Source organism: Penicillium macrosclerotiorum (genome assembly GCF_028827735.1).
Source record: "Penicillium macrosclerotiorum strain IBT 26536 chromosome Unknown utg000001l_segment0_segment0, whole genome shotgun sequence".
Taxonomy (NCBI): Eukaryota; Fungi; Ascomycota; class Eurotiomycetes; order Eurotiales; family Aspergillaceae; genus Penicillium; species Penicillium macrosclerotiorum.
In genome coordinates, this window is record NW_026643081.1 from 2,285,887 (window position 1) to 2,307,408 (window position 21,522).

A 21,522-nucleotide genomic window follows, 5' to 3' on the forward strand; every position below is an offset into this window, starting at 1 on the left:
GGGCCTTCTATCCTTGACTTTAGTTTAGCGGGCGTTGCTGAGACATACCTCATCCGCCGATCTGAGGCTCGGGAGATCGACTCGACCGTGGCTTCCCGCTTATCAATCGATCAACTTTCCTGTCACCGAGTTCAAGGTCTACAAACTGACCGCATGCGGACAATCCCCATTGTGAAAGCTCCTGTTACTCCACATAGGCTTTGTGCTACCTCGGGCTCACACCTAATGATGCAATAGTGTAACTCGTCCAATTTGGGCCAGCAATCTATGTCCAGAGCGGAGAAGCAGAGAGACAAGACAAATGACAAGACAAGACTCCAGCCGGTTCCGATTCCAATCCGATTTACATCCCGATCCCGATCCCGATCCCATTCTGATCATCTCCAATCTATTAGTTAGTCCTCGTCGGCCTTAGCGTAAGGGGGCCGGACGGGCAACCGGTTTGCTGCCCCGTCCGACTTGCCCACAAGTGCCTGGCGTACGACAAACCCGGCCTCGTGGCTAGGCCGAGGCTGAGCGCTTTCGCCGTGGTAGAACTCGCACTGTAACTCGAGAAATTCTCCGTTGTCCTTGTGTTTGTAGATCGTTATGGTGTCCCCTGTGTACAGCTTGCCGAACTGCAGGCCCTCCGGGCCGCCCTTTCGCAGCTCCGTCCCGTTGACCCAAATGCACTTGCGTGTCTTGGTCGACAAGACGGCCATCACCCCCGGAACATCGGTCCAGTCATTGCCCCGTGCGATCTTACGTTCCAGCCCAGGGGCCCAGAATGTGATTTCCAGGGCATAGGCAGGAATGCGAACATCCAGGTTGTCGAGATGGCGCACCGTCGCATTGGGGCCCCGGCCCCACGAGGTCATGCGATTTTCGAGGCGGAGGTTCAGGTCAAACATCGACCCAGGGGTGCTCCGGAGCCTGCCAAGGAGCTTTGAGGGCTTGGTAAACTCGGTGGACGGCATGGCTTGGGGAATGCCGTCAGGCTGCCGATGGATAATCAGCTCGGGCGGTTGGTCATCAATCGAACGTAGCTGCTCCAGGACGGCTTTTCCGGTCTGTGCATCGAGTGTAGTTGCGAGCTCAATGTCGAACTCCGCACTGCCAACAGGATTGGGAGGATTCGTAGGGCTGGGGCGGCTGACTGGCGCACTAGAACTGCTAGAGCGCTCGCTCGCCGTCTCAGGCAGCTCAAGTTCGATGCGGCGGGAGATTTTAGGAGCCTTGGGGGTCGTGTCGTTTGCACTGGAGGTGAGTGGGATCTGTTCCACTCGCGGAGTGCTAGCGGCATTGGGGGGTTCTCTGGATTGTCCAGGGCTTGTCTGACGAGTCGAAATTTGGTTAACCAGGCCCCCCTGAGGGTGTAGGATAGGGAGTGAAGAGTTCATGTTCAGTCGTCCAACCAGGTTCTCTGCGCCCATGAGGCTGGGCGCCGTGCCGCCGAAGGGATGTTCCGGGAGAGAAATGATCGAATAGACACTGCGTTCATCGTTCATGGACTCACCAGAAGAAGCGAATCCGTCGCCGTCGATGTCGTCGCCATTCCAGGAGCCGGTTTCACCGAGGGCGTGGGAACTTCGCAAAGCCGATGATGTGACCTCCCCAAAGAGGCGTCTGGCATGGTGCTCGGCAACGACTTGGCCGTCCTGGAAACTCTCAATTTTGGGAAGAGATGGGTAACGTATGTCCGTCGGACCGGATTCAATCCGTGGCCTCTTGGCAAGGGCTTCGTTACTGCTTGACTCCTCCCCTTCAGCCACAAGGGCATACTCGGCATGGTCCCTAAGGGAAAGTTGGGACGCATCAAGTTCCTCTTCTGCGTCCTCGCCAATAACAGAAAGACCATCATGAGCATCGACTAGGATGTCGTCATCTTCATACTCATCCACATCCGGCACCTCTGAAATCCACGGATGCTGGAAGCATTCTTTTTCTGTTGGTCGAGAAAAAGGATCGCGGTTCAGGAGCTGTGCGACAAAATTGACGCCAGATTCAGACACACCCTCGCGACGGAGTATATCGAAATCAGCCTCACTTTCCATGATGCTACGCAACATGGCTACACCACGGTCCTCAGCGCGTCCTGAGTATGGAGGAACTCCGGACAGGATATGGTAAAGTACTGCACCAAGCGACCACATATCGACTGACTGGCTGTACGGAGATGTTTTGGGAGGTCTTAAAGAATTAGCTATCGTTCAAGCGACTGCAGAAAAGAAATACTCACGGGTCCCCCACGCGTCGTCTCTTTCGAGCTTCCCCACGTCGATAGGTCTCGTAGTCGGGATACACCTCAGGAGCACAGTACAAAAGCGTGCCACAGAACGTCTTCAGAAATGTCTCCTCTTGAGTCACTTTTGACAGGCCAAAGTCAGAAATTTTAACTCGCAATGGGTCCAGAGATGCGATCAGAATGTTATCTGGTTTAATATCGCGGTGCGTAATTCGGCGCTTGTGAAGGTAATGAAGCGCTCTAAGTAGCTGACGAGCGATGGTTCGCACCATATCCTCCGGGATTTTGGTGTGACTTGACAAATAGGTAGACAGCTCTCCCCCAGCAACGTATTCCATGATTATGTAGATCCATCTATCATGTTCATGGTGGTCGACGTATTGAACGATATTGGGCTATATCAGACCAACGTTAGTCTCGCCATATTCAGCCAGACGAGCACATACCACACTTACATGTTTGAGATCCCGCATAATTTTCATCTCATTATCCACTTTTTGGTCTAAAATCCCATTTTTCATGAAGCGCCGCTTGTCCAGTTCCTTTGCAGCGTAGATGGCACCATGCTGCTTCGTTGCCAGCTTGTAGACAGTGGCAAACGCACCTTTTCCGATCTGCCCGGTCACATTGTACATCGAGCCGCCGGTCCAGTGCATGCCATATGTATTGGACACCGACCATGAAAGACCCGGCTGCGTGGTACCTTGTCGCGGTTTGATCCCTGTTGTGAGTTGCTGGACTCGCTCGAAATATCGAAGGGCATTCTTGGTGTATGGTACAGCAAAACCATCTCGCGATGGAATTCGAACGATGAATCGCACTTCATCTGAACCTTGATTTCCCGTGACAACCTGGATGACAGATCCATTTAAAAGCATTCGGCTATTTTCCTTCTGGTTCTTGCGTAGGCGACAGTTGTCTACTATGGTGCCATTCGTCGACGTATCCTGCAGCATAATAATGCCATCGCCAGTCAAGTAAATCCGAAAGTGAGTGTTGGACACTCGTTTTGCGTCATCGTCGACTGCCAGCAGAACATCACACCGAGCCCGGTTGCGTCCAAAGCAGAATCCGACGCTAAGGTCATGCACTTTCGATGATAATCTGAGTGCAATATCCAGGGCTGCTGTTTCGGAGGTCTCAAAATCCAAGACATCTTGCTGGAGAATGTGCTGGGTGCTCAGACTCGCGGTTGCAGCAACGGCATCATGCGCGGCGTGAGAGTTGGGGTGCAGGATACAGACGATGTCAGCCAGATCCTGTTCTTGGAGCCCTGAATTATTCAGGCCCATGCGGCGTGGGTCCACACAAGGCTGGGTGGATTCCTGTGTAGCCTCCATGGCGACACAATGATAGAATGCAAATGTGTATGCAGATGCGGAGCGCTAACGTGCAAAAAAAAGCAAGAAGAAAAAGACTACTGGTGGCAGATGTAGCGAGGGGTATATGAGCTGATTGAAGGAAACTTTTGCATAAAAGGGGCTTGAATACACAATCCTGGCCTAACGGGGCCTGTGAGTAAATTGGATATGTTGCACAGTCCGTGGGGACAAGGGTATATATACCTTTGGACAGTGCGGGGGCTGAGATGCAGGAACGAGTCACCGGGGCGATCACCTGGGTGAACTGCCACCGCAACAAACGGAAATGATAATGGAGAGAAATTAAAGCAGTGCGAGCGGCACCAAATACAATATGAGGCCAATTCTTCCCAACACAAGGGATGCGGCCAGATGGTAGATTTCACGAGACAGGAGGAGGGTCGCTCAAAAGCGGGATGCTTCGCACTCCCCACGCAGCCTAGTTGACGCCTTGAATGGTCCAGGGATCAGATGTTGTAGGGATTTAGATGGCACACTCCAGATATGATGAATCGAAAGAAACAATCGAGCCTCGATTGAAGAGGAATCACAGCCGTAGGCACTGGTGCCTCTACAGCAAAAAGACCACCAACGTGTCTAATCTGAACTTATGGAACAGATGAAATACATTGGATGACCGCAGATCAGACTTTCTCGCTAGTTTCGGTTATTTTGAGGTTTTGAAAGAAGTTTCTAGAAAGAATCACGACTGGTTAGCGCAGTGTTTGCAAATATTCACGAAGGGACAAGTTCGACAAGGCTGCTTGTTTGCGTTAAGGGAGCTCGAAGTTGACTCACACAGGCCAGCAAGCACCCTTGCTATCTATCCACAGTGATAAAAATTGGTTCAACAAACAGACTGGAAGGGGTGGAAGCTGGGACAGACTGGACAGGTCGTCGTCCGAGAAACGAAGAGAACAAGAAGTTCGAGCCGCACGGGGTCCCGCCTGAGGCAGCAATCGCTGGTTCCTGGGGCTGAATCAGCCCGGAGCGGGGACAATGATTGGCCGATCACGAATAAGCTGCTTCGAGTCCCGTCAAACCATGGATTCAGTCGGAAATCTTATCTTCTCCGTGTACCTCTACACCTACATCGAAGCTCTAAATACATTCTGTCTAGTTATTTGTTCTCTATACATGGGCTATTTTTTGCTGTTCCCGTACGGTTGGCTTGTGTCTGTGCTGCGCTGGTAATCACCCTTCATCGCAATGTCAAATACTTGTTCCAGCCGCGCAATCGCCTCGTCGGACACCTCTGTTGATAGGTCAGAAATTTGAGTCATCGCAGGGACAGATAGTACATGAGTACTGACGGTAATGAACTACCACCCGGCCCCCAAGTAATTTCAGCCCTTTCTCTTCTCCAATGGTGGCCAGGTCATTCGGCCCCACCCCGGACGCCTCCAGGTCCAACCAGACCATGTTTGTCTGCACGGGATACTGCAGCTTGCCTCCGCGACTCGTCCAAAGGTCCGCAATTCGCTTGGCTTTGACATGGGTTACAGACAGCTGGCCGCTCTTGCCGTGATCGTCCGTACCAAAGGTTTGGTCGAGGGCGACTCGAGCAGCAGCCGCAAAGACACCCGTTTGCCGGGCACCACCGCCGATCGACTTTCGGAACCACCGAGCCTTCTTAATAAAAGCTTGGGAGCCAACAATGATGCTACCGATCGGAGCACCGAGGCCTTTGGAAAAGCAGAGGCTAACACTGTCAAACAAACTGGCGTACTCGGCCAGGCCTCCAGCTCCAGAGACGACAGCCTGCCACAACCGGGCGCCATCTAAATGTACCTTGATATCATTAGCATGAGCCCATTCCACAATACGGCGAGCCTCGCTCAAGGGCATGATCATCCCGTCGAGGGTGTTCTCCAGGCTAATGAGTCTTGTAGGACAGTGGTGGATATCGTCATCAAGAACCGCGTGCTTCTGAATATCCTCAAGAGTGAGGTGGATGCCATTTTTGGGAACAACGGTCTGCACGGTGGCTCCGGTCCAAGAACTGACGCCGCCTGCTTCGTAGCAGATAATGTGAGATCGGTGGTCACATAATACAGCATATGGAGGCTGAGCTAGGTGTGAACGAATAGCGACTTGGTTCCCCATAGTACCTGACAAAACCAGTAGCGCATCTTCATGCCTAGTCCTCTCTGCGACGTAGCTTTGGAGAGCATTGGTGGTTGGGTCCTCGTTGAAGACGTCATCCAGCAAGGTCGCCTGGCAAATCGCGTCAAGCATGGGAAGGGTTGGTTTGGTCATCGTGTCACCTACGATGCGACTTATAAGTATGGTAAGGCTGGCCAACTAACAGGAAGAGACAGAGAATTGACATACTGCGCAAGTCAAATTCGGCCGCTCCAGCACCGTGCCATGTAGTATGGCTACTGACTGCCGAGGCATTTGCCATTCCGTTAGGCAGTAGGGTCGCCATGGAGGCTTTGCATATGAGAGGAGCGACTCTGCAATTAACCGGGGGCCTTGGTGTTGTAAAGGGCCGACAGAAAGGGCGTAATGAGCGATTCATGAGTTCCTTGCTACTGCAAGCCGGCAACTCGGAGAAAAAGCGCGGGGAATATGTTACGTCACGTGATGTAGCTGCGGGGAACTGAGCCGTCGAAAAAGATGACACGTCCCTGATACTTCAAATGCAAAAAAGGGTAGGTTCCGGTGGGGCTCTGGGTCCATAAGAAGGCTCTTTGAATAGAGCACAAATAAGATGACAGGTGGATTCGGGCAATAGTACAAAAGTAGACGAAAAAAAATCGCACTCGTTGGATGTAGAGATCATAGATCCAGTAATAATTGCGAATAAGAGGAACCATATGTAGCTCTCATCTGCCGAGAATCAGAATTCCCTTGCGCTCACGAAATTTGTCGGCATTAGAGCTTAATCTGACGCCAAAGAATGATTTTTGAAAAATTTAAACGGCAAAGGGCCCGGCAGGAACACCTCGGCTAAGGTCGATTGTATTTCAGGATAACATCGAAATGAAGGAATCGTAGTACAAGATACTAGCGAAGAACAACGTAGCACAGGAAGAATTTTCGTGCCAAACTTCTATTATTTTTGTTGTTATACCAGCGTTCGCTAACTTTAAAACTTTGTCAAAATAGCACCTCAATGTTGTCAAGATCTCTTTACATGGTATCCTTTCACTGCGGTTAAGATCTTGTCTCCATATCTGTACCACGGATATCCAGACTAAACCCAATAAATTGAAGACTAGAAAGCACCTAAACTGAAGAGATATTTAGCTTTCATCTGCCATCCAGTTGGCGCAGCATGTTCAATCTTATCTTCATTTCGACTGCAATGATGTCATTGCTCAGACACCCCCTTATCGATAACCAAATATGGCGTAGCGCATCCAGGGGCCTGGACCGCTGACTCAGCTCCTGTGATGCGTCCGAAATCCGCACATTTCTGTTCAAGTTGCTCTGGTAGTCGGTCTCCTACGTCGTCGCATCGAGAAGATGGATTTGGGTAGCCTGACACAGCCGGCTATTCTATGCCAGTGTCTTCGCTGCTCTAGCTCGCTGGCCGTGCTAGAGAATGAATGGGCCAAGTTGTCCAGTTCATATTCCCTCGCGACAGCATGGCTAAGCGTCAACCTCCATCGCATCTCGATTTCCTCGGAGCGGAAACAGATCCCAAACACATCCGATATGACGCTTCTCCGCGAGCGCATTATCCAGGAGATAAGCTGCAAATTGTGCCAACAGAAACTGGGTGTTCTTTGCGAACTTGACAATGGGTGCGTGGCATGGTTTTTTTATAGAATTACCTTGGTCTAGTATTCTCTTCGTCTATTTGCTGATTGCGTTTAGCCCAAATATCCTTTGGAAGATGTCCAAAGTATCATTCAGGGAAATTGTGACGATGCGTACCGCCGACCCTATCTTCAAAGAAGGGACCCTCCAAAAACTCCTCAATCCGCCCCTAAAGGAAAACCCCTCAACGAGATCGCAACTCCATCCAAGATGGTGCCCTGATACCTGCCGGCACATCGGATCTGTATTCAGTGGACCCACTGATGCAACGGCAAATGCAACATCAAGGTCGAAGCATCGATCAAATATCCACCTCAGTCAACCACCTACAAGATACAATGACAGACTTAAAGCATTCATTCACGGCGCTTCGCATCGAGTTGAATGGCCCAAGCAGACATTTAGGCGAAACAGGAAATATGAATGGACAAGGATTTGATATGATCGCGACAGTTTTGAAGGAGCTCAAGTCAAAGTCAGAAGAGATCGAGAAGCTCAAGCTAGAAATCGAGGCCCTGAAGTTGAAGAACCGCTTCATAGAGGAGTTCAAGCAGAAAGATCCAGGAATACTTTCGGCGAGGGAGGGTAAGTTACCGGAGGTGCAAAGTCCCGGCCTGTTGCAGGCCGGCCGGAAGCGTGCTTGGCCTGATGCCTTTTCGACTGGAGGAAGCCAAGTAATTGCGGATTCGTTCGACGAAGAAGACATGATCGATGATTTGTCTTTGGAAAACCTCCCAACATACTCCGTCCGCGTCCCTACCAAGCACTCTGGAAGTTCTTCAGCCTCTACGTCTCAATATCGTCTCGAAGCTGGCCACCGAACCGATGGCGCAAATGGAACCGGAGAGCGCGCAGATAATACAGAGAAGAGTACGGCTAAACGACCAAGGCTTACTCAGACAAATGAAGAAAATGGGGAGAAAATTGAGAAGCGGCGCCCTGGACGACCCCCTCGGAAATCCATGACGCAGCCTACCAAACCTGTCATTTCGCAACCAGCCGACATAGCGCCGTCCGATTCCCGGGAGCTTGTTGTGACCAACACCTCAACCCAGGTTCCGACTGCAAATTCAAGTCCAGGTACAGAGTACTCGCGACGCGGTCGACCACGCCTCCGTCGCAGCACACGCGGACAGTCTATGGGCCCGGTTGAAGCTAGAGATCGTGTTGGTGATGCAGGAGGAAAATCCAACCAAGTATCGGCTGCCGATGATTCTGGTAAAGGGAGCGATACGTGGACTAATGCCGACAATTTACCAAAAGGACACCAGTCGAACATGACAAATGGCGTAAAGAGCTCGGAAACAGAAGCAGAAGAGAAGCGTAGAGCCAAGATCGCAATGCGGGACGTTATGATCCAAATGGCTATGCAACGAGAAGAAACGATGGAGACAGACGAGACACGCTGAGAAGGAATGTACGATACCGAATTTTCAGAAATAGTGGCGGCTTCATGGTTCAGTTTGTCAGGTTGGAAGTATCATAAAGACGGCCAAGAAGTTCCTCTCTCATCGCTACAGAAATGTCAAAATATTTGGTGCCCCAAGGAACAAAAGATGTCTGCCAGCGGTAGCTATCGCACGTCGGCATTTCAAAACTAACGCTGATCATGGTATATAGAAGCCAAGCATGACGGCTTAAAGGACCGGCGCAACCATCATACAGGGTTTGCTTCTTTGAATCTGATGAAGCGAAGAGCCCATTTTCCTGTGAAGAAGAATTAGTTCTCGGCCAGCTTTCAGTTTCTATCGATGCATCCTCGAAGATGCTGATTATGGTTCGAACTGTCCATTGTGATTCACCTTAGATATCATTTGCCTGGTTTCATGGTGCCAACTACCTTGAAGGTTTCATCAAGCCATGTTGGAATAGCCACTTATTGAACCATCCAATTATAAATTACCCTTGCCATTCCATATCAAGATGACTATGCTTCCATTTACATACATCCTTTCCATAATTGCTGTACATATTTCAGTAAAATATCAATGTAGAAAGCACTACTAGAAAATAGAGTTGGAATCCAAAGTGTTGGAGCACCTGAATAGTCCTGCACCTTATAGATGTATGTTTGACTATGTCTATGACATGCGTCACCGCCCTTTTGGTTCAACAGAGACAAAACACGTCAAGTCCATGTGAAAAGCTAAGCTCTTAAAGAAGAAGAGTGCATTCACCAAACATGAAGGATCAAGAGGAAAGAAAACAAAAGGGCTAGCTAAGTAAATGCAATGCGACCACGACGACCCAAGCCCTCAAAGATACTGCGTATTTTACCTGATAAATCCTGCTTAACTAAGACTATAAATGAGCAACTATACGTCTTTTTGATCCAGGGTCATTCCTCTAAAGCAAACCAGCTGTCTACTAATAGTTCCTAGGTAGAAGGCTGATCTCTTGGGTCAAGTTTCATAATTTTCAGTACAAAGGCCTTGTCTTCATTACTTATCTCTTATAAGGTTGTGAGACAAAGAGGCCTCATAGTGTCCGGAAGACAGTTTTGCATGACCCAGATCAGAGCTCGTCGTTTTAGTTTGCTATTTCATCGTACGAAGCAGGGAACGGTCAAAAACACTAATGATGCTCCATAAGGATCTTCAGATTATAATCTTTGTGATCCACAGGGGCATCAGGTTTAAAGATATAGAAGTATTCCCCAGAGAGCAGATTTGTGGGCTATATATCGTTTAGATCAAGGCAGGTGGAAGCCGATTTTAGGGTGGACAGGCTTGCCATTTCCTCAAAAGACCATATATCAGTGTCAACACTCCCCACTGAATAGTTACTATTAGATATTATCACATTAAAGCACCATGTTGTATTGGATCCTACCTTCCCTAGCCTATACTATATCCTACTATATCGACATGTTCTATGTGTTATTATGCCTTTGCTGGAATCTGACCTCTCTCTCGCTGTCTGCGTATCTCTGCGGCCACCACTTCCTCTGGCTCGGGAGCTTCGATAGGATGTGTTTTGAATAGATACCCTGCAATAATGGCAATAATACAGATAGCACCCATCCAGACAGTCGTTGCACTAATTATCAGTCAGTTCTTGATGCTCTAGAATCATAAAGATGGACACGAACCTGAATCCGGGAATATAACGAGGCGCATCACGATCGGGCCACAAGAACACACCGTAAATGGAGGCAGTATTTCCGAGAGCATTGACCAGTCCGATAGCCACGGCTCGCTTCTCAGCGGGGTAGCAGATAATATTGGCCACCCACATCAGGACGAGAGGCGAAGTGCCATAAATGCAGCCGAAAGCGAATGTATTGAATATATCTTGGCAGCCGGAGCATGTCAGTTGTTACTCCCAAAAGACAAAAATATCAGAGAAACTCACATCGAACACTATTGTTCGTATTGGCACACACAATGATGAAGAAAACCGTACCAATTCCGGCAAAGAGTGAGATGAAGTTCGCCTTGTTTTTGAAATGGTCGGCAACGAAGCACATTCCCAAAATGCAGACCACAGCGCATGCATACGGGGGAATAGTATGATCTAATTACCATCCAGTTAGTAACAAAAGAAAACTCACAAGAAAAAAATAGTAGTTGAACTAACACTGGCCTTCCCAATCATCCCACCCGAAGTTTTTTACGAGTGTAGGGATGAAGTATTGAATCGTCTGGGCTCCAGTAACTAGAGCATACAGAAGAGCCAAGATCCAAGTCCTCCAATCTCTTACAACCATTTTCAGTGCCTCCTTTTCACCAATCCTCCCATGGGCGCTCTGAGCATTCCCTAGGCCATCAAAGGCTAGACGTTGGGCGGCCAGTAGCTGCTCCTCAGGAGTCAGCCACCGCGTATTGGACGGATAGTCAGCCATGAAAAACCAAAGCACACATCCAACGAAGGATGAACCACATCCTTCGATAATCTAGTATAGAGTCAGAACTGATTATCTGAGAATGTAAGATGGAGCAATAGCACAGACAAACAGCCAACGCCATCCTGCAATGTCGCGTGCGCCATCAAGATATTGAGTGATGAGGCCAGCAAGGAGCCCAGAGAGACCACCGGCTACTGCGACAGCCGTATAATACACTGCAAACCGACTAGCGAGCTCATATCGCCGATACCTTCTTAAGAAGTCAGAAGTGGTTATTGAGCAGATACTTCGCGAATATTACCATGATGAGAGATAAAACGCAATACCGGGCGCAAATCCTGACTCCACAAACCCAAGCACAAATCTCACCCCAGCAAGCTGTTGCCAATTTTTTGTGACAGCCATCAATGCTGCGATAAGGCCCCAAAGCAAGGCAAGGCCACAGAGATAAAGTGACGGTCGCACACGAGCGATGATCATGTTAGAGGGTACCTCAAAGATGACGTATGAAACAAAAAAGAGCAACAGGATCACAGAGTATTCATTTGAGGTGAGCTTGAAATCATCAGCGAGCCCGCCAGTTTTCGCATTTCTGGAAAAAGATATTGAAATTAACAAAGCAGTATACAAACTGAAGACTCAGGTGCAACTGACCCAATGTTCGCCCGATCAAGATAGCCTAAAACAAATAGAACCCAGCAGCATGGCTAGATTCATGTATAAGTTAGCTAGTGGACTTTGATTCAGCTTTTTGGCGAGGAAGAATACAATAATTCGACAGTCGAGCTTTCGAAGTAATCTTTTTTCTTCTGGGGAACCGGGAACATATGATGCAGCGAGGGAAGCCACTGTTACGTGATCTTGGCTCTCGTCCCACTCCTGGGCGGACTTCTCCTCGTGGTGACTGGACATTGTCGGGAGGAGTTTTGCGCGAAGAGAGATAGAGTGGAGGGAAAGTCGGAAGGCTGTATTTGACTGGATAGGGCTTGCATTTTAAGACGATTTTAACAACTCAAGCACCGAAGAAGCTTCAGCGTGTCTCGGCTCCCACAATAGGTGGGGAATGGGGAAAATCCGGGGAAAGCATAGCTTGAAAGTCGGCAACACCCCGTCCAAGGCCGGCGGAGGTCTAGTAGTACTGTAGTCTGTGTCGATCCATATTATTCACGAGTACTTTGAGTAACTCCTACTGGGGCCAAAAGAGAAAATTCTAAGAAAAAAAAACATCCAGAATAAATCAGTGCAAGGAAGGGAAGTTTAGACCTCATCAACAATCATTCATTATCGCCAAATAATGCCAAGAGCAAGGCTCACTCGTTCAAGATATCGGCCTTTCTCCAGTACGTGATTCTACTTGCTACAAGCTTGAACCTTTCGCTCGGGGCAGTCGGGCAATGGCCGACGGGGGTTCCAAGCTGATCCCGATTTGTTGTGCGAAGCCCCACCTAGGCCATTTAGAATGATGAGTAACGGTCTTTCGTCGTTGGAATTAGACAAGAGCTCAAGATGAGAAACGATACTTCAAATTATAAATAGGGATTGAATTGATTTTAGATTAAATGATACAGTAAGTGACCACGACATCTATGGTTTTGGCAGGCCTTCTCGGTACCGAAATGCCGTTGCATGAAAAAGTAAGCTCAACGTGATTTAATCGACGATTAAGAGAATCTCGAAGATCTGGCAATGATTCCAACACCACCAAGGAGGGCTGAGATACCCGTGAAGACGATAAGAGGGCCGTAGCCTGATCCGTATGCCTTTGCGGCAACACCCTTCCAGGCATTGGGTTCAAGCAATGCTTCGCTGAGAGGGCCACTAACAATGTTACCAATACCCCTGCCACTTGAAAGAAAGCCGATAACAATACTGTTATCTGCATATATACTCTTCTTCTTGACCTCATTAATGACTGCTGGCCAAGTCGAAGTGAAAGAGCCAGCAAAAAGGCCGTAAAGAACGGAAAAGATATAAAGCGGCGCTAAAGTGTCAGAAAATCCCCAGATCAAAAACACAGCAAAGGTGCTGCCAAAAGTTGAGCTGAGAATGCATGTGGTAGCGTGATAGCGGTCGACCATAGAGCCCATCACCACGCATCCAAACACGGAGGCCAGATTGAAAAGCATGACAGGTAAGGACGCTTTAATGCCGGTTGCACCAAGGCTGCGCGCATAAGTTGGAAGATAAATTGTGGGAAGGAAATAGCCCATTGCCTCGAGAATATTTCCTGCTTCATAAATCAAGAAAGTTTTGTTACACAAAAAGCGGAAATCCAGTGGCGGAGGGCGCGACCTTCGAGAGATTGGAAGTCGTGGGCGGACCCAATATAGGAGCGGACCACCCATGATGAGAAGCACAATGGCCCAGGCTCGCAATGTGGTTTGATAACCAAAAGCACCAAGCATCCACTGCAGCACAACAGGCAAAATTACTCCAGATAGGCCGGTTCCGGCCTAAGTGATGGTAAGTATGGATTGCGAGCAGAGAGCTTGGATGAGAAGTGACTCACCCACATGATCCCGAATGCAAGACCTTTCTTTTGCACAAACCAGTCATCCATGAAGACAATTGTTGGCGCATAAGCCAAACTGGCTCCAATGCCGTATGCAACGCCCTGTGACACAATAAGATGGGTGGTGTTGGTGGCAAATGAACTCAATGAGAGAGCGAGACACATAATCACAAAACCAAGTGGAGCCGCCCAGAGCTTGAGGCGAGGGACTGCCTGCAACAGTACGAATGCGACAGGGAGGAGCATATATGAAATTCCCTGGTGGTCCGATTAGCAATCATATCAGTGAGAATGCCAGTTTGACGCACCATTGCACAGGTGCCAACTACAGCAGTGTCGCCCGAGCTTTTGAATGGCTCATGGGTGCTATAGTAATCCTGAAAAATACCATAAGAGAAAGTGAAGCCTGCGTTGATTGGTTAAAATAATCGTGCCCCTAATAAAGTAATGTGTTCAGCCTACCCCAGATCAACGCCTCGATAATGAAGCATGCGGCTAAGAACAACCAGGCCCCTTTGCCTCCGTCCACGGGCGGCAAATTGCGTTCGTAGGCATCAGCCACATTATCCCGCGACGAGACTTCGAAACTCTGCATGACGATGAGATTGAATTACAGGGATCAACTCAGTAATGAAGGGTAGAAGTCAGCGTGCGCCAGATTTTGCATCCAAGATGGTGGGTGTAGGTAGGCTTGCGCCCTGTCGATGACACAGTGGGTCCAAACTCCGGATGTGGCAACAAGCCTGACCGAGAGGAACAAAAATCAAGTCGAATGGCCCCACGGATTTGGTAAATACAGATTGAAGCCTGTAAATGTAACAAAAAATGAAAAAATTCATGCATGGCCGGGATGTCTCGTTAACAGCCAATAGATGACATATCTCTCAAAGATATCTCTTAGACAAGAATTTTTGGGGAGGAAAATGATCCCATACTTCGAAGGGCGGGTTCATTTTTGACCTACAAGCAGTATGTGCTTGAACCTTGATTACCCCTTCTCTTCTCATTGAGATATTGGCAATCATACAAACGGTTCACTTGCCATCGATTTTCATTGTGGAAGCATAGCAGTGAGCCTGCTCGCTAAAGACATCTTTCGTTGCCTCAGCTTATTCTGCAAAGAAGTAAAAATGGTTCGAGCACTGTTTTCTCAAGTGGCTTCAAGATGAGCAGAAATAGGCTTAAAGCCAAATCAACCAAGCATCTTGACTTAATCTCCATGACTCTCAGAAACTGGCAAGGGATCGGCAAGAAACGGCATTGTATAGATGGAAATTGCCACTAGGTGGAATTTTGAATTCTAAGGTGCATCTTGATACTTCTGGAACAATACTAGGGGCGGCTTGAATATCAAGGATTTGTTTAATAAATTAGAGATGGTTACTTTTCACTACAGCCTCTCCGATAAATTAGAATAATGATTGGGTCTTGGCAAATTCTCAGATGTTTATTGACCAACATTCAATTGTCAACTATCTGCCAAAGCCCAAATTCATCTCCTGCACAAAAATTTTCATCTGGGGTCACCGGGATCTTCGGAGTTTTGTCCTGCAGATGCGTGACAATATTTACCTTCTCTTTCCGGTCTCTTGATCAGACTTTATAGGGTTATAAACTTTTGCCATTCGAAAAAATCAACGAAACAAACCAAATTAAGCCCGAGTATAATTATAAATAGCCCGCAAGATCCGTCACATGATGGATATAGAAAAAAGGTGCAACAGAGAATCAAGACACTCTTACTGAGCTGTTTTTGCGGACCACCGGATAATCTTATCCCTTGACTGATTCTGCAGGAGGACACAAAAGGCAAAAGTATCTCCCATTTGAGATCTAGAACGCATGTAGAATCGCCTGGAAAGCATTCTTTCTTGGACGCGCTTCTCTCGCCTCTGAAAAATGAAAGGTCTGTGAATCCATTTTCTGACAGACGCGTTTCTTACTCTCGGACCCTTTCTGTTTCCAGACCTTTTTGCTGCGCGCATGTACGTATATAGCGTAAGTGGCGTTGAATCTTACAATCATTCTTAAGCATTATCGAGATCTCCGAAATGGACCTTATGTATTAAATCTCAGGCATGCATCGAATCTTAATATGCCACATCAAACGGGCCGTCTTCTACTAACCATCCTGAAGTAACACGGCATAGTGTTAAGTCAATTACTGACAACTCAAAAGTCGAAACTTGTTACCTTTCAAGTGAAATGGCCCATAAGCAAGTGCAGCAGGCTCATGCAGGTAACAAATCGTGCGAATGCCCCCTCTTTTCGACCGTGCGCAAATCGCGCGCAGCCCTCCAATTGTCCTTGCAGTTTCTGCCACGACTCCTTGATTGAAAGAGCATAGGATGGAACATACCCGCTCAGAAAATCAAGGAATGACGCGGAAAAAGAGGGGTACCAAAAGTATATCCAAACCCACACTAGAGCCTCTTACGGGAACCATTGGGTAGGTCTAGACGTTGCAGAAAAGTTGCTTTTTCCGCCTCTTGGCGAGATGCGGACCATTTCGGGGATCATCCACCACCGACATCATCAATGTACGAATATGGTCTGTTCAGGAATGATTCGCGTGCGACCCCGCATCACGCAATCCTATCAATCTATTTCTAGGTATAATGGTATTACGTGCAGCTTTTAACAGCTATATAGAAATTCCTATAAGAACGGGGAATCGCTTGGATCATCAGGAACAGAATCAGACCATACTCACTGCAAATAACACAGCAGATACCTTTCACCAGACAAAGACAGGTTCCTTTCACCTTCCAAGATTCCCCATTACCATTTACAACATGTCTGCCCCAATCCCCGAGAGCACTCTATACCTGGGCCAAGCCCGCAACAGTCCCAGCGTTGCTGAATGCATGTCCATCTACGACAAATGGGCTGCCACATACAATGACGAGGTCGGAGATGAGGCACAGAATTATGTTGCCCCAGTCCTTGTTGCCCAGGCTGCTATCAAGTTCAAGTCACCCAAAAGCCCAGCTGACAGTGTTATACTGGATGCCGGTTGCGGAACGGGTCTGGTCGGCCAAGCACTCGCAATCTCCGGTGCAAAGGCGATCGACGGCATTGACCTCTCTCAACCCATGTTGGATGTGGCAAGAGAGACCGGCGTATACCGACAACTAGCGCAAGCAGATTTGACAACACAGATCAATACAAAGGACGAAACCTATGATACTGTCGTCTGTGTGGGCACTTTTACCTTAGGCCACGTCGGCCCCAACCCTGCCTTGAGAGAGTTTGTCCGGGTTCTCAAGAATAATGGTATCATTGTTGCTACAATTCTTGAAGAGATTTGGGTGCCAGGCGGTTTCAAGGCCGAGGTTGAGAAATTACAAGCAGAAGGGCTCGTGAAAGTAGCGGCCATGGAACTTATTGACTACGTAAAGGGGCATGGCGACAAAGCAATGCTGGTCATTCTAGAGAAGATCCCTCGCGCCTGAATAGCCCAAGGAAGAGGCATTCATCAGACTTCTATGCCCGCCGCGACACCATCCGAAACGAATCCGGCATTCAAGACCCTTGCAACAGAACGTGATAGTACCTCCCGAGTCTCAAGTCTAGCCCGGTGCGACATTACACGATAGGTTTTTTTTTTTCAGAGAAAAAAACTTCAGTAAATACACAAAAACAGAATTATGATTTCCTAGATACACACTTAGATAAATTTCCATATATAACTGATAATAGGGAAATGACAATACTTTGTTGCTCACCCAACCCATCACGCAAGACATCCGGAGTAGCCTGGTCCTACGCTTAGGCCTATGCACGGATGGGGCCTCAAAAGCGGGGGTTTCTTTTTGCCAAGATTGTGGGTTTGCCTTAGAGCAGACTAAGGCCAACAGAAACAATGGTGGGCCTAATGGGGCCTTGACATGGATTATTATTTGCTTGAATCGAACCTTTCTGGTTTCATCGTTGCCAGCATGGCCAATTCTGCGGAGGTCTGTGGTTGTTAAAAGATCCAGATTGCTCTTTGACCCCACATTCAGGTCTGACCCCACAAGAGGTGCTAAGATGTACGTGGATACAGTATATACAGGCATCATTATTGAGTTAGAGAGAGCTTCCCACCAAGGCTAGACAACGAAAAGAGATTCTGATCTTGGGCACGTGAAAGTGCCGAGAGCATAGATATTGCTAACCAGTAATATTTCGGCAACACTGGTGGATGAAAGCACCCTTCCACCAGCAAAAGCCTCGGCTGCGAGATATATGAGATCACGTTCATGATGAGAAAATAGAAAAGCACAGTCACAAGCGCTGAATTGATATTTTGATTTTGTTTCAAGAAATCAAAAGTTGCCCCTGTCATCAAAGAGATCACAAAATAATACTGCTAGACCATACAACATATATGTGCAGCTATGAAGGAGGTTCGGGTTGACAAAAAGGGTTTGTCGTCTGAAGTCCCGCGTGGCATATTCAAACGAGAGCCGTGTGGCTATAACATTTATAGAAACAAAGAGAGAAATTTGTTGAACCGCACCATCGAGCATAGAGGCCCGTTGCTCACAAATTGGAATTACTCTGTTTCCATTCGTAAAGGAAGGTTTCAACCAGAAAGAATACTGTATTATGCTGTACAGGCACAAGTTGGTGTGTTCACGCTTTTTGTGGTCTAGCGGTCATTTATAGTTCGACAGAAGGGCTTCCAAATAGTCTCCGATCTTCTTGTGTTGTGGACTTTCTGGATGATTGTGGCTTTGAAAATAAATGGGTTGCTCAAAATTCCTTGATAGATCAACTTCAACTCAGATGGATCACCATTAACCTCCGGAGTATCTGATGCTAAATCGCCTCAAAGTATGCGGGGTCATTGAGAGAATTCAAATTACTGCAAGCAGAAGCTCACAGGCAAAACCTATGGCCTGAACTAAAGGCTACATTGTCTTGGCTGAGAACTGAGTCGGATGCAAATCATCTCCCAAGATAGAATACCTTTTGAGTATGAATAGATGATAAAATGATTTATAAAAGACACGAATGTATTAGAAAGCATGCGAGCTATGAAAGTCAAACACATACCTGATATTGGACAAGAGACTTGCACCTTCTGCTTTCAGAGCTGCCTTTCCAACATTATCTTCGTATCTCCGCTAGTTATTTAGCAAGGAGGATTAGATTGCTAATGAATAGTTTCTTTTCCGAGAGGCGTTCACGTAGGCGTTCACGTAGGCAAGCCTGCGTTGGTCAGGTATGCTGAGCGTGGCCAGCTTACCAACGGCCTTGTTCTCAACTGAATCGTCTGATTGAATTTCTGGACGCAGCAATCAACAGATGTCAATGCATAATCCTCACAGTCTTGAGAATCGATGTCAACTCTAAGGTGTAGGTTTAGAAGTGGCTTGTATGCTGGTTGGATTTATTGTCTTCGACCCGCGGTCGTAAATTCCCACCGCGGTCCATTTGGCTATTTCATGTGTCATCAAATTCATCACGTAGTGTCGATACCATAAATTGCCAATTCATATCCAGGTCATATTTAGAATTATGTGAACATAGGCTCACCGCCTGTACCGCCGATCCGCCAGAACTTATTTGAGATGAAATCGGGGGACGAGGACATGAATTGAAGAGCTTTGAAACCTTGCGATTGACACTCGGTGCCCCGAAAATTGCGAATTTCAAAGTAACAAACAACCCTTTCAAAATCTGGCTGGTCAATGGGTATCAGACGTTTTTTTTGACTGCAAATCTTAGCGCAGTAATATCTGCCTTGAAAAGTTCTGATACTTTTAATGCTCAGCGCAGTTTCGGTGTTTGCTGGTTCGGGGTTCCATACTTTCCCAAACCGGCCCGAGGGGCCTAGACCGAGCTTTGACCTTCCGTCAACTCCTTCACGCTTCTCCAGAGATTCTACCCCCTTCTAACCTCAACCGCAGCAGGAGTGGCGACCACATACCCTTTTTTGCTTAACCTGATCTTACCAAATGTCTGAAAAGACTTGTGAATGGACCAGAATGTGATTGACTCACTTCTCACCAGCCGGGCTGCTTCCTGAACTTCCGCGTATCCGTGCCGAGTGGCTTGCTGACTCGCCCCACCGAATTTTGTTGTCGGGATTAGCTCAAATTTGCTTCAAAAGTCTCACTTGCCTCGTCAACCAAGAGCGTCATTCCGAGTTTCGAGTCACAACTTGCTTCCTGCTGGTCGTTTGATTTCCCCACAACTCGGAGCTTCTCTAAGCTTCGGTGTGGGATACAGAGCCAATGCACTTCTATTCGAAGGCGCGACAACCACGCCCAAGCATTAATGATCCCTCCGTAAGACCACTACGATTGGGGCTGCTGAAAGCGGCGACCATCAATCTTCTTGCTCTTCAATTTCTCTTCTTGGGACTTTTCTGCTATATTTTTGGTTCCTTATTTCAACAAAACACCCACGTTCACAATCTCAACGTCTTATTTGTGGACTACGATGGAGGTGCCATAGGGACAGCTGTTCGCAATGCTTATCAGCAAGTAAAAGGACCTGATTTCCCAACATTGGTTGAATATCCTGCATCAACGTACCCCGAGCCTAGTTCAATTACTCATGCAGTATGCAAAATCAAATATTGGGGTGCTTTATACGTGTCACCCAATTCATCCGACCACTTGATAGCCGCCCTAGCTGGTGGATCGGCCGCTTCCACATACAATGCCAGCAATGTCTTGACCTTGGTGTGGAATGAAGCACGCTATTCGACCGTGGTGGATTCGGCTATCTATGATACCTTAACAAAGCTATCACAAGACGCCCGAGTCATTTACATGAAGTCCAACGGTCAAAAGACTATCCAAGCTTTGAATAGCTCCGACTCGGCTGCCCTGGGAGTGTTTTCGGATCCGTGGATTCTAGCATCGGATAATATTCAGCCAACTTCACAAGGCTCACGTCTGATATATAATACTCTGGTCATTATTCTGATTCTTATTCAAGAATTCTTTTACCTAGGGTATGTCAACGGGCTTTACCTACAGTTCAAGCTCTACGTCAACGTACACCCCCATCGTGTTGCAATCGTGCGTCAAATGATTTCGGGAACCTATACGTTTGTCGGATCTCTGTGCACCACTGGCGCCATATGGGCTTTCCGGCATGGCTGGCATGTCAATGGCAACCAATTTGTCTTAACTTGGATGGCCCTGTGGTTATTTGCCCATCTCAACTTCTTAGTCCTGGATGTTTTCACCATCTGGATTTCTCCGCCATTTGTACCTATGGCGCTGATCTCCTGGATTGTGTTAAATGTTACGTCTATCCTTTTGCCATTTGAGCTCTCTCCTGGCTTCTACCATTGGGGCTATGCGTTGCCTGCGCATAGCATTTTCCAGGTCCTGATCGATATCTGGTCTGGTGGATGCAACCCGCAGCTTGATTATGCGCTCCCGGTCCTCTTTGCATATGAGATATGTGGACTCGTGTTGAGTACAGTTGGTGTTTATCGACGTTCGCATTACGCTGTTTTGAAACAGGAAACCGACGAGAAGGTTTATCAAGAACGTGTCATGGCGGCTATCATGGAACAACAAGAAAATAGACTCGCCAGAGAGGAGACGGGGGAAACTCTCCCGGAAATTGCCACTTCTGGCAGTGAGCAGGATGAAACACAAAGGCCGCGGCGTGGTACTGTGACTTCCCTAGCCGATCAGGAGGAGGTCATGGGCATTATTCGACGGGAGATGTCGCGGCCGAAAACCGAGAAAGGCTCCACGAGTCGAAATAATGATGGGCCTTGTTTTGATTTGCCTTACAACGATTGAGGAACGATTTACAAGCAGGATAGGATATCTATGCCTGATATATC

At 47.8% G+C, this 21,522-nt stretch overlaps 7 protein-coding genes across 7 annotated transcripts; 3 read left to right on the plus strand and 4 right to left on the minus strand.

Annotated features, from left to right (window-relative positions):
• Positions 1-395: 395 nt before the first annotated feature.
• N7462_000771 (serine/threonine-protein kinase) lies at positions 396-3,564 on the minus strand (the record flags this gene model as incomplete). The annotated part of the gene is made up of 3 exons (XM_057072497.1): positions 396-2,169; positions 2,219-2,619; positions 2,680-3,564. The coding sequence occupies 3 exons, from the start codon at positions 3,562-3,564 to the stop codon at positions 396-398; spliced, it is 3,060 nt and encodes a 1,019-aa protein (XP_056939027.1).
• Positions 3,565-4,727: 1,163 nt separating this feature from the next.
• N7462_000772 (threonine aldolase GLY1) lies at positions 4,728-6,016 on the minus strand (the record flags this gene model as incomplete). Its single annotated transcript, XM_057072498.1, has 3 exons — positions 4,728-4,840; positions 4,899-5,852; positions 5,920-6,016. 3 exons carry the CDS (start codon positions 6,014-6,016, stop codon positions 4,728-4,730), a joined length of 1,164 nt encoding a protein of 387 aa, XP_056939028.1.
• Positions 6,017-7,059: 1,043 nt separating this feature from the next.
• Positions 7,060-8,765, plus strand: N7462_000773 (uncharacterized protein; the record flags this gene model as incomplete). The annotated part of the gene is made up of 2 exons (XM_057072499.1): positions 7,060-7,340; positions 7,532-8,765. 2 exons carry the CDS (start codon positions 7,060-7,062, stop codon positions 8,763-8,765), a joined length of 1,515 nt encoding a protein of 504 aa, XP_056939029.1.
• Positions 8,766-10,238: 1,473 nt separating this feature from the next.
• Positions 10,239-12,115, minus strand: N7462_000774 (uncharacterized protein; the record flags this gene model as incomplete). The annotated part of the gene is made up of 8 exons (XM_057072500.1): positions 10,239-10,395; positions 10,448-10,649; positions 10,711-10,872; positions 10,936-11,251; positions 11,309-11,453; positions 11,505-11,795; positions 11,858-11,910; positions 11,972-12,115. 8 exons carry the CDS (start codon positions 12,113-12,115, stop codon positions 10,239-10,241), a joined length of 1,470 nt encoding a protein of 489 aa, XP_056939030.1.
• A 749-nt stretch (positions 12,116-12,864) lies between these two features.
• On the minus strand, positions 12,865-14,310 carry N7462_000775 (uncharacterized protein; the record flags this gene model as incomplete). Its single annotated transcript, XM_057072501.1, has 4 exons — positions 12,865-13,656; positions 13,713-13,973; positions 14,024-14,121; positions 14,178-14,310. The coding sequence occupies 4 exons, from the start codon at positions 14,308-14,310 to the stop codon at positions 12,865-12,867; spliced, it is 1,284 nt and encodes a 427-aa protein (XP_056939031.1).
• Positions 14,311-16,510: 2,200 nt separating this feature from the next.
• Positions 16,511-17,170, plus strand: N7462_000776 (class I SAM-dependent DNA methyltransferase; the record flags this gene model as incomplete). The annotated part of the gene is made up of 1 exon (XM_057072502.1): positions 16,511-17,170. One exon carries the CDS (start codon positions 16,511-16,513, stop codon positions 17,168-17,170), a length of 660 nt encoding a protein of 219 aa, XP_056939032.1.
• A 2,772-nt stretch (positions 17,171-19,942) lies between these two features.
• Positions 19,943-21,478, plus strand: N7462_000777 (SNG1 family protein; the record flags this gene model as incomplete). Its single annotated transcript, XM_057072503.1, has 1 exon — positions 19,943-21,478. The coding sequence occupies one exon, from the start codon at positions 19,943-19,945 to the stop codon at positions 21,476-21,478; it is 1,536 nt and encodes a 511-aa protein (XP_056939033.1).
• Positions 21,479-21,522: the final 44 nt, after the last annotated feature.